Source organism: Notolepis coatsorum (genome assembly GCF_963971535.1).
Source record: "Notolepis coatsorum genome assembly, chromosome: 6".
Classification (NCBI taxonomy): domain Eukaryota; kingdom Metazoa; phylum Chordata; class Actinopteri; order Aulopiformes; family Paralepididae; genus Notolepis; species Notolepis coatsorum.
Window position 1 is genome coordinate 186,489,236 of NC_140170.1, and position 22,078 is coordinate 186,511,313.

A 22,078-nucleotide genomic window follows, 5' to 3' on the forward strand; every position below is an offset into this window, starting at 1 on the left:
GTGATGCGGTATTCAGCCTACTCTGCGGTGGGCGTGATGCAACAGCGATACCGCGGTAATGCGGTTATCGCGGCAGCTCTACATACACACAGTACATACATGCATATACTGTGTACATAATAATATATAACAACCCACCCACCTGCCTACAAACCTACCCACCCACATAACCAAATGCATACCTACATGTATGACCTATTATCTATCTACTACTTTTGGATGAGAATTTTTTTGTAGTTTGCTTTAAAAATAAGCAGAGATGGAGATTTCCTCAGCATAGGATCAGCTGCATTCCAAAGATTGGACCCTTTATACCTCACTGAGAACTGCCTAAGTGAAGTACCACAATAATGTATATGCAGGTCCCTGGACTGACGTGTAGCATAATAATGAACGTCTGAATTAAAAGAAAAAAAAACTATTAAAACCATTTGGTAGATTGTGATCATGAATGCATTTGTACACAAATATACATATCTGTAAAGAATTAACCTCAGACAGTCAGAATGTTTAGTTTCTTGAAAAGAGGAACAGATGGTTCAAATCGATCTGAGAGGGTTGCCAGTCTAACAAATCTTTTTTGAAGTAAAATAATTTTTTGAAGATGAGATGAGTGCTAGCCCATATTATGTTACAATAAGATATGTAAGGAAAGATAAGACTATAATACAGGATTAAAAAACAACTTCTATTTATCAATTAACTAGGGCTGTCCCCGACTAAGGATTTGGATGGTCGACTAGGATTGGCCAAAATTTGCCGTTAGTCGACTATTGGTCGACTTAAAAAAATAACAATAATAATATATATATATAGATTTTTTACTCATTCCATTTGGGCTGTGGGGGGTCCTTAATGTCTGAAGGAGTCGACTGAAGGCTTCTTGTCCTCTGCTTGTTTGATTTCGGTGTTACTGATTAATAGCTTTGCCTCCTTTTTCAAATAACTTTTACCTTTATACCCAAATTCCAATAAAATTCGATTTTTCTACATTTAACGATAGCTTATTAGTCTGGAACCAATCTGAGACACAAGATAAACCATCATTTGCTTCCCTAATTAACACTTTGATCGCCAGGCTTAAATTCATAATTTACCATCCTCCGCCAGCTCTATTTTATGGAGAAGTTCCCCTTCTTTGCAGGGCTATAACTTTTTAAATTGTATTGCTAAATTGACATTACTATGGCCCATTCAACATCAAGTATCTATTGTTCAGGGTGTAGCAACGTTATACTTTTTCATTCACATATTCATACTAAAATACGGGCTAAAGTATAAGTATGTTTTTATCGTTTTCTGCAGCTTTCTCCAGAACGTGATTTATAGCCCCAAATGCATTATATTGATGATCAAATACAGTTTGATAGGAATCTGCGTGAGATAAAAAATGTCAAATGGACGTGCTTCTAGAAGTTACTACTGATCATCTGATGTTGACCGGATGGGGGGGGGGGTAGTTTATAATTCCGTGGCCAACGTTAGATGATTCATCTAGTGTCATTAGAGCAGTTAGTATCGAACATGTTAAAAAATAACGCTGAATCTTACTGTAGCTTCCTCATAGCGTTGGGCGATGAGCGTGGAACAGAAATGTTCCTATTATGGGATGCAGAAATATGCGATCCATTTCCAGGTTGTATAATAGTATATACGTCCAAATCATGTTGTTTATCGAGTTATTGGTAACTGATTGCTATCCGTTGTGTCCAGCTCGAGTCCTGGGACTATTACCGAGTGATCGGACCGAATTGAAATGAGCACCAGCTTCCATTTCCTGTTTCCGCTCTGGGCGATCGGCCACCAGATGGCGCTTTTGAACCGTTGGAGAGTTGAGAGGGGATCAACAGTAGATCTCAAGTCTCCGGGGGAGAAATATGATTTCGATCACGGATCTTTGAAATATTGATATCAAAGACGTGGTACGGCGTCTTTGGCAGAATGAGCATGGCGGGGAATGACGTGGTATGGCGTTTTTGGCAACCATAATGTTAATACTGCAAAATTCTCATGTGACATTATAATGTTGGTGTCATCAGCAAACAAGATCGAGAATACTCTAGGAGATACCCAAGCAAAATCATTTATATAAATCAAAAATAAAAGGGGGCCAAGTATAGAGCCCTGAGGAACCCCACAGACTAGCTTTGCCCTGTCAGAGTCATCGCCATTTATGGAAACAAAATATTGTAACGCAGTTAGTTTCTCCTCCCTATTATTAGCATGTAGCAACAATTAGATCTGAAATTAGTTTCAAAATGGTTGCACTGTGGTGAAAATAAAAAGGTACAGTAAATTACAGTAGATATCATTATCTGTTCTTATGCACGCCTGGTGATACTAAATACAAATTGAACTTGGGCATTTGAAAGATAATATATGTATATATATATAAATGTGCGAATTGGCTATAATAAGGTAATTTATAAGCATCATATTCTATATTCTATAATGATATTTCAAATTGCATTGGTCCGGATGGGAGAATTCAGTACTGTATCTACAGAACCTTGTTTAATAATCTTCCCTTTATTAATTTCCTTAGATTATTTGTACACATGATCTTGTTCTTTGCCATTATGAGATATGGGACAGAGCAGACGCGTGGCCCGACAAGTGTAACTCCTAAGGGATCGTAAGCCCCAACCAGGGAGGAGGGGAGTCCCGTCCACCCGCCCGTCCTAACGAAGGGGGGGAGGCAGTCAACTCCACCAAAGTGCGAAAAAGAGGGAACCAGAGACTCCTGAAAACGCACAGCACAGGCGGGACCACGTGTGACACAGCACCCCGTGGCACACACCCACCAAATGGCGGGACGCAGGAGAGGTCCCAGACCTCAGAACCGCCTGGGAGACAGAACCCCCAGTCATGTCCATGAGGTAAATCTTGCCAGCTGCCCCCTACTGCGTTGGCCCGACACGTCCCCCCCCCCCCATACCATGAGGGAGGCGTCGGTGAAGACTGTGACGTGCGACAGCCTGCTGCCCATGGGGACCCCGCAGGTGAGGGCACCAGACCCTCCTCAGAACACGAGGTCCCCCAGTACTGACATGGGAACCTTCAGCCGCTTCCACATGTCTCACACCGGGTCCATTTCCATACTGGAAAAAACCACCTCTGCATTCTCCTCATGAAGAGGTGGCCAAGAGGGACCCCAGCAGCAGGCGCATCACGGACAGCGCCGTAACCGTTCTAGGACGGAACCTCCCGAGCGCGCCGAGAACCAACCACTCGCCGCCGCTCCGAGAGGGATGCCCATATAGACCTTGAGCTTAGAAAAAGCCCAAGTTCTCCACCCGTTGACTGGGAAGAGGAGAACTCTACTTCCAGTCTACAGCAAAACCCAGGCTGGTGAGACACCACCTGCCTGGTATGAGACATGGCGCGATCTACCCTGACCGGCCAAGGACCAGAACGTCGTCCAGGGCAGAATACAATTCGTAACCCCCGACGACGCAGAGGCCCCAGCGCGGTCTCCACGCACTTGGTGAAGATGCGGCGAGCCAGAGCGTAGCCGAACGGCAGCCTCTGGTACCCGTACGCTAAGCCCTGCAAAGGAAGCGTAGGTAAGCCCTAGGATGGAAGATAGGGATGCGAATACGCATCCTACAGGTCTATGGAGGTGAACCAGTCCCCCACCTGACAGCGTCTAACAGGTGGGAGTCGGTCAACATTCTGAATCTTCCATGGGACGGGTCCAGTATGGGTCTGACACCCCCCCCCGCGATTTCTCGGGCACCAGAGAATACCGGGAGGAAACGCCACGCATCGCGTCCTCCTTTGGGACCACGACGATGGCTTGCTTCGCCAACAGAGATTGGATCTCGTCGACCAGAGCTGTCACTGCTGTCACTGCTGTTGACCCTGACAATAGGGTCTGTACCAAACCTGAAAACGGGTGGGGTTGTGCAAACTGCAACACAAGTCCCCGCCTCAGCGTTCTCTCCATCCACCTCGACATATGGCACTGCTGTAGCCATATGTGATGATAATCCCAAGCGCACCCGCCGCCACTTGGCGCTGGTCCACCCAGAACCGTAGATAGGCGGCCCGGTCCCACCCGCTGTGCGTTGCCAACCCTGGACTCGCCAACCGCGTGAGCAGGGCGTCTCGTGGACCTGGGATATCGCACCCTGACACTACCAACGAGGCAATCGTGATATTACTACCACCCAAATCATGCGCGCCTGACTGACCACCGCCGGTCTTCCGGCCGTGGGAGGCACTAACGTGATACCCGGCCTGGCGAGGGCGGGGCTGTGGGAACTCGCGCTGCGACCCCCTGGGCCTCGAGTTCCCCCGCTGACTACCTTCGTAGTTGACAGACACAACACCAGGCTCACCAAACACAGACGCAGAACGTGTGGCGTGGGAGCCGCTTGACAGCACAGCATACTCACGGACAGACCCAGGCCTAGCCAGCAACTGGGTGTCAGCCCCTGTCCCCATGAGAAGCGAAACGTGGGGCCGCTCGTGCTTCACTGAAGGCACACGGCCCGCAGCCAAAGGGAACAAATCAGAGCCCGTATCCCGCCCGCGACATCACACCTGCACCCACATTCACCCTGCCGGGGATGTAGAGAGCCCTCAGGCAGAGCAGATGGGGAACGCCCATAGCCAGAGCCCGACCGCCGCCCGGTGCAGACGGGGGGAGCGCAATCCTCCCTCTCTGACAATATACGACGATGACGTCGTGTTGTCCATCCTGACCAAAACATGCTTGCCCACCACAAGGTGGTTGAGCCGTTTGAGGACCAGAAGGACTGCCATCAATTCCAACACATTGAATGTAGCGCAGACCGGGCAGCATGGTCTTGCCAGCTGCCCCCTACTGCGTTGGCCCGACACGTCCCCCCCCCCCCATACCATGAGGGAGGCGTCGGTGAAGACTGTGACGTGTGACAGCCTGCTGCCCATGGGGACCCCGCAGGTGAGGGCACCAGACCCTCCTCAGAACACGAGGTCCCCCAGTACTGACATGGGAACCTTCAGCCGCTTCCACATGTCTCACACCGGGTCCATTTCCATACTGGAAAAAACCACCTCTGCATTCTCCTCATGAAGAGGTGGCCAAGAGGGACCCCAGCAGCAGGCGCATCACGGACAGCGCCGTAACCGTTCTAGGACGGAACCTCCCGAGCGCGCCGAGAACCAACCACTCGCCGCCGCTCCGAGAGGGATGCCCATATAGACCTTGAGCTTAGAAAAAGCCCAAGTTCTCCACCCGTTGACTGGGAAGAGGAGAACTCTACTTCCAGTCTACAGCAAAACCCAGGCTGGTGAGACACCACCTGCCTGGTATGAGACCTGGCGATCTACCCTGACCGGCCAAGGACCAGAACGTCGTCCAGGGCAGAATACAATTCGTAACCCCCGACGACGCAGAGGCCCCAGCGCGGTCTCCACGCACTTGGTGAAGATGCGGCGAGCCAGAGCGTAGCCGAACGGCAGCCTCTGGTACCCGTACGCTAAGCCCTGCAAAGGAAGCGTAGGTAAGCCCTAGGATGGAAGATAGGGATGCGAATACGCATCCTACAGGTCTATGGAGGTGAACCAGTCCCCCACCTGACAGCGTCTAACAGGTGGGAGTCGGTCAACATTCTGAATCTTCCATGGGACGGGTCCAGTATGGGTCTGACACCCCCCCCCCCGCGATTTCTCGGGCACCAGAGAATACCGGGAGGAAACGCCACGCATCGCGTCCTCCTTTGGGACCACGACGATGGCTTGCTTCGCCAACAGAGATTGGATCTCGTCGGCCAGAGCTGTCACTGCTGTCACTGCTGTTGACCCTGACAATAGGGTCTGTACCAAACCTGAAAACGGGTGGGGTTGTGCAAACTGCAACACAAGTCCCCGCCTCAGCGTTCTCTCCATCCACCTCGACATATGGCACTGCTGTAGCCATATGTGATGATAATCCCAAGCGCACCCGCCGCCACTTGGCGCTGGTCCACCCAGAACCGTAGATAGGCGGCCCGGTCCCACCCGCTGTGCGTTGCCAACCCTGGACTCGCCAACCGCGTGAGCAGGGCGTCTCGTGGACCTGGGATATCGCACCCTGACACTACCAACGAGGCAATCGTGATATTACTACCACCCAAATCATGCGCGCCTGACTGACCACCGCCGGTCTTCCGGCCGTGGGAGGCACTAACGTGATACCCGGCCTGGCGAGGGCGGGGCTGTGGGAACTCGCGCTGCGACCCCCTGGGCCTCGAGTTCCCCCGCTGACTACCTTCGTAGTTGACAGACACAACACCAGGCTCACCAAACACAGACGCAGAACGTGTGGCGTGGGAGCCGCTTGACAGCACAGCATACTCACGTACAGACCCAGGCCTAGCCAGCAACTAAGTGTCAGCCCCTGTCCCCATGAGAAGCGAAACGTGGGGCCGCTCGTGCTTCACTGAAGGCACACGGCCCGCAGCCAAAGGGAACAAATCAGAGCCCGTATCCCGCTGGTGTTGGGGGGGGGGGGGGGGAGTGACCAGAGGGCGAACTAGACGCAGCTAGATGGCAACGTTTCTTTAGGGCGTGCTCATCTAATGTAGTCGATCCCTCGGCCGCCAAGGCTGTCTGCCTTGTGATCACCTGTTGTCTTTGTGTCCAGGGTACCTCAGGCGGGAGAAACATGACCGCTGGTTGGGGGCCTCGCCACAGCTGTTGGCGAGGCAGCGCCCTCACCTCTGGCTGCGCGGTGTGAGGCGGTGTTGGGCCTAGGTCAAATACCGCCCGCGCTCCTGCGGAAAGACCAAAGTCCCTCTGCGGAGAGGGGAGCCCTGAGGAGGGAAAAACCTCTCCTCCTCAAGGGGAGACTGATCCAACCAAGGATGTCTGTAAACAAGCGTTGACAGCATCCTAGCCCTCCCTGCGGTTATAGCTTGCGGCTAGGTCAAAAGCAAATAACCTCAAAACCCCACCACCCGACACCATTTTTTTACAGAAAAAACAGCAATTCGAACAATGTTGCTAGTCGCTGCTAATTCTATACCGCGGCGGTATAGGCTTTAACATGTCACCAGCCACCTGCCGACTCGCCTCATGGCGTCGGCCGGGCGGAAGACACCGTTCCACCATGTCAGAAGCAAAGGACTGATGCCACCTGCTTCACAAGCACGGAGCACCAGTGGTGGCTGCAGACAAAAGACTACTACTAGTGAAGCACTGCCTCACTAGTAGACATGCAGCAACCTCCACTGTGGTGTGCACCCATGAAGGGGTAAATGAATAAATGAACGAAAACTCCACTAACACACTGCAGAATGGGCTAGCCCATACACACGATTGTTAATGGGATGCAGACCAGAGAAAACACCAGTCCCGCACACAATTCATAGATTCACAAAAAGCACACCAGCCCTGAGCCTCAGCCCATCCACCCATGAAAATGGTAAACAAGCCCCCGTTAAACCCCCAACATTAGACACAGATTGACCATCAGCATGAATGGTTAAGAGGAGGGAAGACCTTTTAGTAAAGACGGCCCTCGGCGGGGAACAAATAACGGAGACCCAGCATTGTAGCATTAGCCGCGCGCACTAGGATAGTTGGGAAAACACCCAAAACAGTCATGACGACCATGTTTTTCCAAATATCCTGCCCCTCGCGCCAATACATCACACGGCTGTCTCACGGGACAACCAGCAGTATTACTCATGCTAGTATCAATGCCTGACAACGCAGGCCTACCTGTGCGCGACGTAGCTCGACTGCTAACCGTCGCGCGATGTCCCTCGACCCGCTGTCACGAGATGAGGAACCCCAGGACAGGCCCGATGCGCTGTTAGGATGTGCCGAGAAGATTCCAGGGGCTGGTGAACCTCCGGCGAAAACCCAACATTGTGTAATTTCTCCCTGCGTTTCATAACAACTAGTTCACGGAGTGCACTGCAACGTCCGTGTTGGAAACAAAAAAGAGGAAGGTAGAGTGTGACCATGTCCGGCGTCATATAGCAGGATGTGGGGGCGTGGCCTGGGCACGTGCATGGAGTGCAATTGTTTGTTCGTGAGCACAGTAGGTGCTAGGAGATAAAAGATATCTCATAATGGCAAAGAGCGAGACGCGATGGCCAGTATGATAATATAACAATGCTTATGCTGGAATATGAATGCCTTTTTTAATTTCGTTCTTTTAAAGTTCGATTGGCTACCTGGTATAATATGATTTGTAGAGGCATACAATTTATTTTGATGTCGGTATTAGGTAGCCTATATAAATTATATATAATAGCATAGCCTAATATTAGGGGTGCACCGATGTATCGGTCGGGTATCGGTATCGGCCGATAAGTGCCTTGTTGACTGCAATCGGCCTATCGGCCGATAAGCTCGAATGTGCAGATGGCAGTAGCCGATAAATATCCATCAATTTGTGTCGCGTCAAAAGGCAAAAAAAAGTTCAGTCAAGCGACCTGCACAACGCCGCCCCCACACACACACAAGCTACTGCATCAAAGTTACTAACAAAGGCATTCGTTTTGTGGCATTAACGTTATATAGTTAGTGTTACACGTTCAATAACATCAGCATATTATTTACCCGAACATAGCAAGTAGGGATGGGTACCTTTCACATTTGAACCGATACGGTACCGGTACCTGTGAATCGATACCGGTACCCAACGGTACCTTTTTTCGGTACTTTAGTAAAAAAAAATATCCAAAATTCAAATAACTACAATTTCGACCGTTTTCGGCTTGCCATTGCTCCGACTGCTTTGTTGTTGAATCAAGTAAAATCCTAGGTAAGCGGTGAACGTTGACATGAAAAGATTTTTAATTTTTTTTGTATCTCACTTGAATCGATACTCGGTAGTACCGACGTGTTTCGGTTCGGTACCTTAAAAGTACCGAATTCGGTACCCATCCCTAATAGCAAGTAGCAAGCATTACTCATTCATAGCTCAGTTCCTTCCGTTGCTCATAGAGCCCGTACTGAGTTGTACCCATTCTGCAATCTGTTAATAAAGTTTTCAATCAGACAAATGTATAGAAAAGCTTTGTTTTATTATAACATTCGTTGCAGTAAAATAATTATGCCTCGTTTGGTCATCCTGCGGAGCGCTGGTAATCTACTCGTGGCTGCGGGGAGATAACGTTATTAGCGCCGATAGGTTTGTTGTGGTTCTCGCAAGCAATGGCGGAATTCCCGGAAGTAAAAAACGAATAAACGTTTGTCGATTGGTGGTAAGAACAGCAGGAGGTGGGTGCTAGCGGTGTGACGTAATTGGCAGAATCGACTGTCAATAAAGATTGTTCTGTTGCCGTCACCCGTCACCATGCATTGCTTTGGTTGAGAGAGATGGTGCTCTCTCTTATTAAAACTCATAAGTAGGGATGTCCGATATTATCGGCCTACCGATATTATCGGCCGATATCGGCATTAAAATGTGATATCGGAAAATATCGGTATCGGTTTTCAATTTTTTTTTTTTATATTTCTATAACCTTTATTTACCCAGGCAAGCAAGTAAGAACAAATTCTGATTTTATTTATTGTCAAAAGTATGCATAATGTTGTGTTAATTCCACAACAAGAGATATGTAATGTTAATTACCTGAAATTATTCCATTTTGGGGGGGGGGAAACCCTGCATATATCGGTATCGGTTGATATCGGTATCGGAAATTAAGAGTTGGACAATATCGGTATATCGGTATCGGTAAAAAAGCCAATATCGAGCATCCCTACTCATAAGTCATAAACAAGTCTTGAGCAAGACGAGAAGTTAGTCTGTAAGGTTATGAAAGCCAGTGAGTATTGTATAAAACCTGACAGTCTTTCTTTCTATTTGATATCCAAAGTTTAAAACCTGACTGTCTTTCTTCCTATTTGATACCCAAAGTTTAAAACCTGACAGTCTTTCTTCCCTGTTTGATGCCCACACAGTTTAAAACCATCTGATACTCAGTTTAAAACCATCTGATACCCAGACAGTTTAAAACCGTCTGATACCCACACAGTATACACACACACACACAAAATAGCCCAGGTGGTGGTGTGATGACAGGTAGTGTGTTTCACTCATTCATTATGAAGGTGATGGTGGTGTGATGACAGGTAGTGTGTTTCACTCATTCATTATGACAGTGATGATGATGATGATGATGACAGGTAGTAGGGGTGCACCGATGTATCATGTATGTATTGGTACCATTGGCCATTATCAATGGTTTATTATGTGCAGTAAATGGGTTTGACATTGCACCAGTAGGGGGCAGCTGGTGATCCTCTGTTATGAACAGGTTGAGACTTTGTCCATGTTGGTACTTAATTTCACGTCTCAGGTTAACGTGGTGGTGACATATATGGGCGCTCGTGCACATATACAGTAGTTAACCCTTTGATCTCCACTCAACTCTCCAACGGTTCAATATCGCCTCCTGGTGGCCGATCGCCAAACCGGAAGTGGGGAAGTGGGGCCGGAAGTGCTTGGTGTCCCCCCTATTCCGTCCGCCACTCGCGATCGCTCCCGGGACTCCATCTTGACACACTGGATAATCGATCGGTTGCCATAACTCAATAAACAACGTTATTTGGACGTATATAGCATTATACAACCCGGAAATGGTTAGTCTAGATCAGGGGTAGCAGGGCTCTACAGTGCGACCATATTGCTCGCATATGCCCCTAAAAATATGTGCGTGCGAACATGCAAAATCAAGTACTCGCACGGTGTGCGAGTGGGCCGGCGAGTGCAGAGTACAGCCTCATTCGTCCTTTTTTTTCTCCGCTGCGAGAATCGTTAAAAAACTACAAGTCCCACAGTTCACAGCCGCATAAACGTTCCAATCACAGTAGAGTTTCCTGTGGTCACGCGACTGGAAACCGAAAGTAACGATCAGCGTCACTGTCTGAGTCAGACAATACAGCCATGTCGAAGCCCATTCATTTTTATTTTGTGCGAAAGATACCGGAGAATGAGAAGTCAGGCGAGGCAGCTCATGTTACAGAGGTGATGGTTAACGTTAACCAAGATACTGACGCTAGCCAGCATGCTAGCGGAGTTGACCAAGCTAGCGAGGCTACACCCACTGTAGCACCCAATGTAGCCACTGTAGCTAGCGAAGCTACACCCACTGGAGCCGGAGGGAAGACATACAAATTTAACGTGAATTGGCTAAACATTTCCCCATGGCTAGAGTTCGAAAACAATGTCATGTTTTGTAAATATTGCAAAGTAGGATCGATGCATTGCGATGCATTGTTACACCCCTACAACTGGCCCACTGTGTATGTGTGTACAGCTAACTTGGCTAGCGTTATCAACCGCAGAGGTGGGCAATGGGTCCAGCTGTAGCGCCGGACGGCCAGAGTGCAAGCGGTGTGGCAATAGGGTCTAGCTGCAGCGCCGGACGGCCAGAGTGCAACGGTGTGACGTCGTAATTGGCAGAATCGACTGTCAATCAATGGTCTACCTGACACGCAAACTACTGTACTGGAGGTGTACAGTATTTCAATAGGCAACCCTGAAAGGATTATTTTTCTAAAAGAGCAACACTAGCTCCCCCCTCTACTGATGGCCCTGGTTGTAAAGCCAGTTTCTCCTTTTTGTTCAATGTCACTGCCTTTCTTATTAGGCCTAGTTGTTGGCTACAACTTTGCCATAGTAGGCATTAATCACTTAATTAATAGTTCAAATGTCTGTGTCCCATTCCCGTTTGCACACGCAGATGATACACACGCACGCACACAGTGGGCCAGTGACTTTGGTGGTATGTGCTATTGCACAGATGTGTCCCGTTCCCGTTTGCACATGCACGCACAGTACAAATATAAATTTATTTTTAGAAAAAAGAATTAACTCTGTTACTTGACATATTTTCACTGTGCTCCTAAATATTTTTGGGTGCTCCTAAATTTCTTTGTGTGCTCCTAAATTTTTTCATTTAGGAGCACCTGTGCCCCTAGTGAAAAAGGTTAGCGTAGAGCCCTGGGTAGGCAACCCTAGGCACGCGTGCCTGCATAGGCACGCGGGGGCATTTTCATTGGCACAGGGGGCAGCATTAAAAAAAATCTTAAAAAATTAAAGAAATTATACCTTTAAATTTTTTTTGCTTTGAAATATTATAGTGAAATATTTTGCACTGTTGTCGCATTTATCTTGTTGAAATCCTCCCACAGGTTCTTTTTTTTAAGTCGAGTATATCAAGGAGGCTTTTCTCTGTAGCTCAGATGTTTTGTTTGAAGGCTTGCCAAACAAAGAGACAATCAAATCAAGGATAAAAGATATCCCCATGTCAGCTTGAAGTGTTGAGCGACGCATCAACGAAATGTCAGAAAATATCAGAGAACAGCAAACAGCTGGATTAAAAGATGCTTCGGTGTGCAGCTTAAAGTGACCAACTACAGCCCCCAGATAACGGAGCTCAGTAAAGCAAAACTGTTTGTCTGCATTGCACCCCCGCCCCAACTCAGATTTAGGGTTGATACAACCATCATAATAATATTGTTAATAATAACAATAACAATAATGATGTAATAATGTAAAAATTATCATTAAAAATACCTGATTATGAGAAATGTTTTTTATGATGCATGGAATATTGTTGAGGCACACTAGTTACGACTATATTTCAAACAGGCACTTCATGTCAAAAAGGTTGCTGACCCCTGGTCTAGATCAACATCCCATAATAGCGATCTTTTTGCTCCAGTATCATCCCCCATCGCTACGAGGAAGCTGCGGTGAGTTTCAGCGTTTTTGATTATTATTATCCATACAAACAGCTATGATCAATATATCACCCATACTACATGATTCATTTAACGTCGGTCATTGCATTATAAACGACCCCCCCCTCCGGTCACCAGCAGATGATGAGTCATGACGTTTAGGACCTTGTACAATTGAAATTTTTTATCTGACGTCAATCGCTAGCAACTGCATTTGATGATGTAATATATGCATAAATGGCTATATCTCACGTTCTAGGAATTACTGCAGAAAACGATGAAAACATATTTATACTCTAGACAGTATTTTTATATGAATGTGTGAATGAAAAAGTAAAACGTTCCTACACCCTGAACAATAGCTAATTGATGTTGAATGGGCCATAGTAATGTCAATTTAGCAATACAATTTAAAAAGTTGTAGCCCTGCAAAGTAGGTGAACATCTCCATAGACAAATAGAGCTGGCAGTGATCAAACATTGATGGATATAAGCGTGGCAGAGAAAGGGTTAAAAAAATATATATATATATATATATATATATATATATTAGTGCTGTCAGGCGATTAAAAAAATGTATCTAATTAATTACAGGATTTGTAATTAATTAATCGCATTTTAATCTCATAACTATTTTATGCCTGATATTCTATATTCTATAATCATATTTCAAATTGCATGTGTCCGGATGGCAGAATTCAGTACTGTATCTACAAAACCTTCTGTTTAATCATCTTCCATCTATTAATTTGCTTAGATTTTTCAGGTCTGGTCAATTTGAGCATGGTGTTATTCACAGTCAAAGATAAAAAAAGAATTATTGATATTCTAATTTGGTTCATTACAATTTACTCAAAATAAAAATTTCAATCAATCACCGCGCAGATTGATTGATTGAATGAAAATGTTATTAACAGATTGCAGAATGGGTACAATACAGTACGGCTCAATACACACAATTGTTAAGGGGATGCAGACCAGAGAAAGACTTTCGTCTTGTTTACATCAGGGTCCCCCATTTTTAATTCATAATGAATTGTAAGTAAGGGTGCAACTTGCACCGTGCAATCCATTCTTTGTGGATCTAGCCCACAGTATTTCTGACACTGGGAATACATTCCCTGAGATTCATAGATGTCCCTAGAATCAGATACCAAGAACATGCAAATGGGCCATATTAAAAAAAAAAAAAATCTGTAAATGTGTATTCTACATTCTTATGGAATGAATGAGATACAAAAAAAATTATAAAAAAAAAAAAAAAAAAAATTAATTTTGAGTTAATTTTCATAACGTGATAATTTGCTGTGTAATTAATTAATCTAATTAACGCGATAAACTGACAGCCCTAATATATATATATATATATAAATCTTTTTTTTGCCACTAATATCGGTATCGGTATCGGCCGATTGTGTTAGTTGAACAATCGGTATCGGTATCGGCGGCACATTTTCATATCGGTGCACCCCTACCTATTATGGAACAGTAACTTGTGCATATATCATATCATTCATGTCTCCAAGGAATCGTGGGGCTCTGGGGAAGAAAGGTTGGCCTATATCCTTTATAATGTTATAGGCTATTTTATTTACAGTAGTTTATTTATGATTTGTTTCCATAGCCGGTCTCAGACAGTTATGCATGTGGCTGAGACGGATCGGGATTAGAAGCTGCTAGAAAACGGCTTCTCGGCTACGAATTAAAGCCACGATTGAAAATAATGTACTTCCTTTCTTGACAATAGCCTATCTATAACAATAATACGAGAGCATACAAGAACAATGAATCTCACTGCCATGTAGCCTACACCATGTGTATGTGATCAATAAAAACTCGAACTTGAATTCCATAACGTCTGTGCGGGAGCGCACAAATAGAAACGTGCACTGAAAAGTTACAGTATGTAGATGGTTGATTATTTGTATGACAGTCAGTAATCAGTTTGATACGTAAAAGCAAACTGGCAATAAAAAAGATGTTCAAAATAATAGTTCCCTTAAAACACTAACGCTATTAAATAAAAAATATACAGTAGAGTTTTTTTTTTACCCTGAATATCTTGCATGGGTAGATTTACATAAAACTGCTCTATGAGCTCTTGTCTGTATTGCTGTGGCGTTTTGGAGGTGGCTGTTCCACGTCTGACATGCATCAGGTCTTGGGGGTTCCAGCAGCGGGATGCCATTTTTGATGGCCAGATTATGGAGCACACTGCAAGCCATGACGATGTGGCAAACCTTTTCAGGCGGTACACTGCAGCGTGCCCCCTGTGCCAGACAGGCAGAGCCTCAGCAGGCAAATTGCACGCTCCACGGTGACTCTTGTGCGCGAGTGTGCCCGGTTGTAGATGCGCTCCTGTTGGGGTTGATCAGAGGAGTCATCAGCCATGGCTTTAGTAGATGAATGAATGAATGAATGAATGAAAACTTTATTTAACAGATTGCAGAATGGGTACAATACAGTACGGCTCAATACATACAATTGTTAAGGGGATGCAGACCTGAGAAAGACGTTTGTCTTGTTTCCATCAGGGTCCCCCATTTTCAATTCATATAGACATATATGACATACATGACATACAGATAGTCAGTACTGCTACATCTATACATTTATGACATACCAGATTTGCAAATACAGTACTGTTTGTGATACAGAAGGAGTCAAGAAAAGGGAGTATATACATTTGACGTAGAAACTGTACATTGGAGGAGGTTGGGTGGGGGGGGTTGGGTACATTGGGATATTGACAACCATACTGGGTAATTTACATTGGAGGTGGTTGGGGGGCCGGGGGGCCGGGGGGCACACTGTATAAACAAGTAACACTGTACATTGAGGGGGGGGGGGGGAGGAGACACTGTACAAACAAACACAAATGTACATTGAACTATTGACAAAACCATACTAGGTAAATGACTGTACATTGGAGGGGGTTGTGTTAGGATATTTACAGGGGCCAGTGTTGAATTGCAGTCTCCCGTAGGTGTCCCTTGAGAGAGGTTTTGAAAGTGGGTAGTGATCCACATTCCTTTACAGCTTTGGGTAGGGCGTTCCACATTGATGTGGCATAATTGCGAAACGTGTTTAGTCCCTTATTTGAGCCGAATCTGGGTTTAACATGATTTGTGGAGCTCCCTCTGGTGTTGTGATCGTGGTATTCACTGACCTTTGGGAAGTATTTTGACATGTACATGGGTACCTTGGTCGTGTAGTGTATCTTGTAGACCAGGCCCATTGCAAGTTGTTGTACTCTGTCGTCTACTCTAAGCCATCCTAGGTTGTCAAAGTGGGCAGGGGTGAGGTGGGTTCTAGGAGTAAGGTCAAGCAGTAGTCTGACCAGTTTGTTTTGAGATGTTTGTAATTTTGTTTTTAGCGCCTTTGAGGTGCTTTGGTACCATGAGGTGCAAGCATAGTCGTAGTACCCCTGAATGAGTGCTCCTGCCAGAGTCTTCAGGGTGTTCTTGTTTACCAGAGAGGAGATCCGGTACAAGAATCGAGTTCGTTGGTTGACTTTTTTTTATTACATTGGATGCCATTTTGTCACAGGAGAGATTAGCCTCTAGGATGGAACCCAGGTAGGTAATTTCATCTTTCCTTGTGACAATATTGTCACCCACTGTAACTGAGAAGCCGTCGGTCTTGCTGAGTTTGTTATTTGAACCGAAGAGAATGGACTCTGTTTTGCCCATGTGTAATGATAGTTTGTTATCAGCGAGCCATATGCAGATTCTGCCTAGTTCCGAGCTGAGGGTTTTTTCAACCTGTAACTTGTTCTTGTCAGAGACCAGCAGGGCTGAGTCGTCCGCAAACAGGAACAAGTTGCAGTCACAAGCTGACGACATGTCATTTGCATAAATTAGGAACAGTAGCGGTCCTAGTATGCTTCCTTGTGGAACACCACAGCTCACTGTGAGGGGGGGGGATAGGGTACCGTTTACCTCCACCATCTGTTCCCTCCCCTCAAGGTAGGATTGCATCCAGCTCACTGATAGACTATCAACCAATTGCTTTTAGCTTGTCAATCAGAATGGAGTGATTGACCGTGTCAAAGGCCTAGATAGCCCCCATCCCCTGCATTTAAGTGATATTTTAATTACAGATACCCCAGTAATAACATTACAATTTAATGCGTTCCTCCCGGCCACCGGCAATGACTTATCAGCCAAATGCAACGATAAATAAATAAGATGCATTCATTTGGAAAGACCTATTCCAAATGCTATTTATAGGGTTTGACAATAATTACACTAATGTCGCTATTTTACAATGAACTATAATGAATTTTGGGTCGTGTGCGGAATGCACGAAAGCTTATTTCCGCGTTGCAGTCTTCATATTCTACCGCTGGGCGCCAGGTACGCATGGTCATGGTAGATATACGCACAATGTCAAGCACACGTTCAAATTGATCAAGTCCCACACTTTGCTTAGAAATTATCGTACGCATGGTTTACGCACATATCTGTTAGAGCCATATGAAATCCGTGATCACGGAATCGCGGACGGAATCGCGGAATTGAGCAATAAAAATGGAATCAACTGTATAAAAAAAAAAAAAAATTATAATATTTTTTTTTTTTTTTTTTTGGGACTTGTACAGCACTTTGTTCAACTTTGTCAGTGCTGTAAAGTTTAAACCCTTTTAAATTTTAGACAAACAAAACACTTTGCTTTCATGAAATATTGTAAGCCGTCATTTGAGGCTTTATAAAAGCAGCACAATGAACACAAATCTGTCAGTGCCGAGTCCGACCTCATCTTAAATAACAAACAGCATTGCTTGTTGTAATTAACAAAGAGAGGCAGAGTTGATTTAGCAAAAAAAATATATATATAATTTATATTTTTATATTTTTTAATAATCAAATTTTATTTTCATATTCGAATCCCATGCCCATCGAACGAAGCTTCGAAGTATTTAAGACAGCCCTATTAAATGAACTGTTATATCTTATTAAATTGTGGACATTTATTCATTCCCACTTATTAGACACTATTTCTGATGGTAAAATGAGCGTACAAAGCAAAATACAGAATTCTGAAATATTAAAACGGAAAAAACGGAATTTGGAAAAAATAAAATGGAATTTGGAAAAAAATATAACGGATTCCATATGGCTCTAATATCTGTGCGTACGCACCATTGATAAATGAGGGCACAGGGCTCTAAAAGACGAAGTAGCCGACAGCATCCATTGTCTTCAACGAGGGAAAAGGGCTGGTCGTCAAGTGCCATCATTTCTGTGATCAAGTTAGAGATCGCTTGAGCCCTTGGGTCATTTCTGTCAAACTTCTTTAATTTTGCAAACGCCTCGTCAATAGGTACAAGCCCCGCCGGTTCCTTTGCAGCTGGCTTTGGATTCGCAGCAGCTTTAGCTGCTCGCGCGTCGTCGTAGGCTTTTAACACACCATCGTAGCGGTGGTGATGTTGCAGGTGACTTATTATGTTGGATGTGTTATAGCTTGTTGCCCTTTTCCCTTGTGGAACTTCTGCATTGCATTTGTTACAAATAGCAAGCAAACTGTTTTCCTCTGAAACTTTGAAAAAGTCCCACACTACTGACGCCATGTTTGTTTCCTATCCGTGCTGCTTCTGAAAGTTACGTGACTACGTCACAGCCAGGCATGAGAAAGGGAGCCCTGGATTTGTGAAAAACTCCCTCTTCCTAAACCACACGCTATCAGTCGTACCACAGTACTGGCAAAACGGGAGGAGCCTACAGTAAAAACAAACGCCCTTCATCCCAATCCACCCACACGTAATTTTTTTAACCAAAAACAATATTATATATTATCGGAGATATCAATAATTTTATCTGGTTTATCGGGATGACGTCATAATTGCTGATATTGGCCCGATAATTATCGACCCGATAATTATCGTGCATCCCTAGTTATTATTATTAGCCGCGGCAGCCTCAGATATTAGCCCTTCATTAGCAAAATCCAGAACTAACGTTAGCTTAGCAGTGTTTCTCATCTGTTTATCTGACATACATTATCCTAGTTTAGCTTGGTTTAGGAGTCCATGGTAAAGTTGTATTATTTACAGTTTACCAAACAATTATTTTTCAATCTTCTGTAGATGGCCACGATATTGCATTTAGTTGTATTTTCATTTAATTTCGTGTACTTTCTGACAAGGACGTGGTCTTAGTTTTTCCAATGCTATCCTGGAAACACCACTTGGAAGACAAAAACAACAGCTGCCTGCATCAATAACTAATCAGATGTTTTGGCCATCAAATTAAATGCAATATCATAGGCTTATATTCATAGATCAGAACTATAGCAGTGCATCTGTCTATATATACACCCATGTGTTTTTCAGTTTTTATGAAAATCTTCCTGTCAGGATTTTCCTTCCTTTCCAATTTGTTAGCCTAGGAAAATAGAGCTAAGAGTTAAGTGGATGGTTCTTGCTTGGCTTTCTGTGTTCCTGATTAATTTCAACTGAAAAGTTAGACCTTTTGTTTGTTAGGATGAATGTACAATGTACTGATATTTCTTTCCTTACTTTCCCCCAAGACTGGTCTGAATATGACCACCCCTAGCCGCTCACACCTTGGTTGGAGAGAACTGTCTGTCTGTTTGGTGGACTGCATGAAACCGCCACAGCTGGACCAGGAGCAGAGCTGTTTGGACTGCATGGAAACAAGTATGGAAATGTTGACTTTAATCTGTAAACATTATGACTTTATAAGTGTTGACTTTAACCTCTTAACACATTCAGGGCCGTCTAATCTCCGGGGCCATTTTGATAGTATTTACTGAGGATGTTGATATTTAAACATTAAAAAAGTTGTTGTAGGGAGGGGTTTTAGATTGTGTGTTCTGAAGTTTAGTCTTCAGAGACAGAGAGAGTAAATTACAGAAAAAAGGTACCGTTGGGTACCGTATCAATTCCCAGGTAAAAAGACAAATTTTTTGGGCTGCTTTACATTTTAATTTTTTTAATCGCAAATTGAATCGGTCAGAAAAATCGCAATTAGATTAGTTCCCAAAATCGTGCAGCCCTAATCCTCAGTGGACCGGTTCTGACGGTACGCAAACTGCAGAGGGTCCAGTGTGTCTGGGATGGTCTCCTTGTTGTGCGACATGACTATGGTCTTGAAGCAGGTGGGCACAATAGCTTGTGCGAGTGACAAGTTGTAAATGTCAGCAAGTACGTCAGCCAGCTCTGAGGAACAGACCCTGAGGGCACGGCCGGGGATGTTGTCTGGGCCGGCTGCCTTCCGTGGGTTTGTTCTGCTCAGAACCGTACGTACCTCTGCCGTTGTCACAGTGAGTGGTGAGTCCTGCGTGCGCTCCGTGGTCAGAACCCCTCTCTGTTGGTTGGTGTTGGTGACTTCAAAGTGGGCGTTGAGTCTAGAACTGTAGACGACTCTGGACTACACTGTGTTCTTAAACTATAAAACCCAGCTACATACCATGATAAACCTCTTACATGGAAATTAAGCTGAATAAAATCACCAAATCTCCTTACTCTGACACTCTTCTCCATCACTATCTCCATCCAGATAGCCATCCTGTCAGGCCTGGGACGAAACCAAGAGGCTTGGATGGAAGAAAAGGTCTCTGCTGTGACCAGTGTGGAGAAAACTTCAGTTCAAAGATGAATCTCAATAAACACCAGCGCATTCACACAGGAAAGAAACTATATTCCTGTGACCAGTGTGAGAAGAGCTTTAGTCAACTGAGTCATCTGAAAAGACACCAGATGATTCACACAGGAGAGAAGCCCTACTCCTGTGACCAGTGTGGGGAGAGCTTTAGTCAACTGTGTAGTCTGAAAACACACCAGATGATTCACACAGGAGAGAAGCCCTACTCCTGTGACCAGTGTGGGGAGAGCTTTAGTCAACTGTCTAGTCTGAAAAGACACCAGATGATTCACACAGGAGAGAAGCCCTATTCCTGTGACCAGTGTGGGGAGAGCTTTAGTCAACTGAGTCATCTGAAAAGACACCAGATGATTCACACAGGAGAGAAGCCCTACTTCTGTGACCAGTGTGAGAAGAGCTTTAGTCGACTGTCTAATCTGAAATCACACCAGAGGATTCACACAGGAGAGAAGCCCTATTCCTGTGACCAGTGTGGGACTAGCTTTAGACAACTGTCTGATCTGAAATCACACCAGAGGATTCACACAGGAGAGAAGCCCTATTCCTGTGACCAGTGTGGGACTAGCTTTAGTCAACTGTCTAATCTGAAATCACACCAGAGGATTCACACAGGAGAGAAGCCCTACTCCTGTGACCAGTGTGAGAAGAGCTTTAGTCATCTGTCTAGTCTGAAATCACACCAGTTGATTCACACAGGAGAGAAGCCCTACTCCTGTGACCAGTGTGAGAAGAGCTTTAGTCATCTGTCTAGTCTGAAATCACACCAGTTAATTCACACAGGAGAGAAGCCACATCATTGTGGTTTGTGTGATAAGAGATTCAGAACATTAGCATATTTCAGAAAACATGAGAAAATTCACTTGGGAGAGAAGATTCAGGGAAATGTCAAACCTGTCAATTCACCTGCACATTCCTAGGAGATAACCCCTACTGCTGTGACCAATATTAGAAGAGTTACACTCATAATGATGATCCTGAAATGATATCAACGTCATTCACACAGGAGAGAAACTATACCACTGTGGGGAAAACTTCACATGAAAAATAGGTACCATTTTAACTAGGGGTGGGACGATACATCGATCCAGATAGATATATCGATCTATTATCAATAATCAAATAGGATCGATGCAACGTAAAAAGATCGATTTTTTATTTTGAAAATCCGGCGACGTCATCGCCCCGCGCCCAGTGTCGTGAAACTCCGTTTAACATCAACAGCACACAGAGCGTCACTAGAGCAAGACTAGTGTGCCTATTCTGTGACCCAAAACATGTCCCTGCTGTTTTATTCTGCAACGGGTCCAATGCATCTAACCTGCTTTGCAATCCTCGCCACTCCATTATGCCCACGTCGCGTTAAAGATCGAAGATAACGTTACGTTAGCGTAAGCTAACAAGCTAACCCAGAGCCGAGCAAGACTAGTGTGCCTATTCTGTGACCCAAAACATGTCCCTGCTGTTTTATTCCGCAACGGGTCCAATGCATCTAACCTGCTTTGCAATCCTCGCCACTCCATTATGCCCACGTCGCGTTAAAGATCGAACATAACGTTACGTTAGCCTAAGCTAACAAGCTAACCCAGAGCCATAGGCAGAGAGAAGTGGGGACTGGGAAGGAGGGTGCATTCTTGGGATAGCATACAATGCAATACAGCGCTGTGACAGTGAATAGGATATATTAATATCGAGAAAAAAAAGAAAAACGAACCAAAAACAGCGAACAGGAGGTCTATTTGTATTAAAAACAATAGATTGGTTTTCATTTAAAT

At 45.0% G+C, this 22,078-nt stretch overlaps 1 protein-coding gene across 1 annotated transcript in view; it reads left to right on the forward strand.

The window, feature by feature from the left end:
- The window catches only part of LOC311230973 (uncharacterized protein), a 40,379-nt gene extending 18,301 nt beyond the window's left edge, over positions 1–22,078 (forward strand). The window contains exons 2-3 of the mRNA XM_084317428.1: positions 19,210–19,339; positions 20,202–22,078. Of these exons, the coding sequence (XP_084173554.1) occupies positions 19,210–19,339; positions 20,202–21,223 (1,152 nt within the window). The 3' untranslated portion in view covers positions 21,224–22,078. The remainder of the gene's footprint in view (positions 1–19,209; positions 19,340–20,201) is intronic.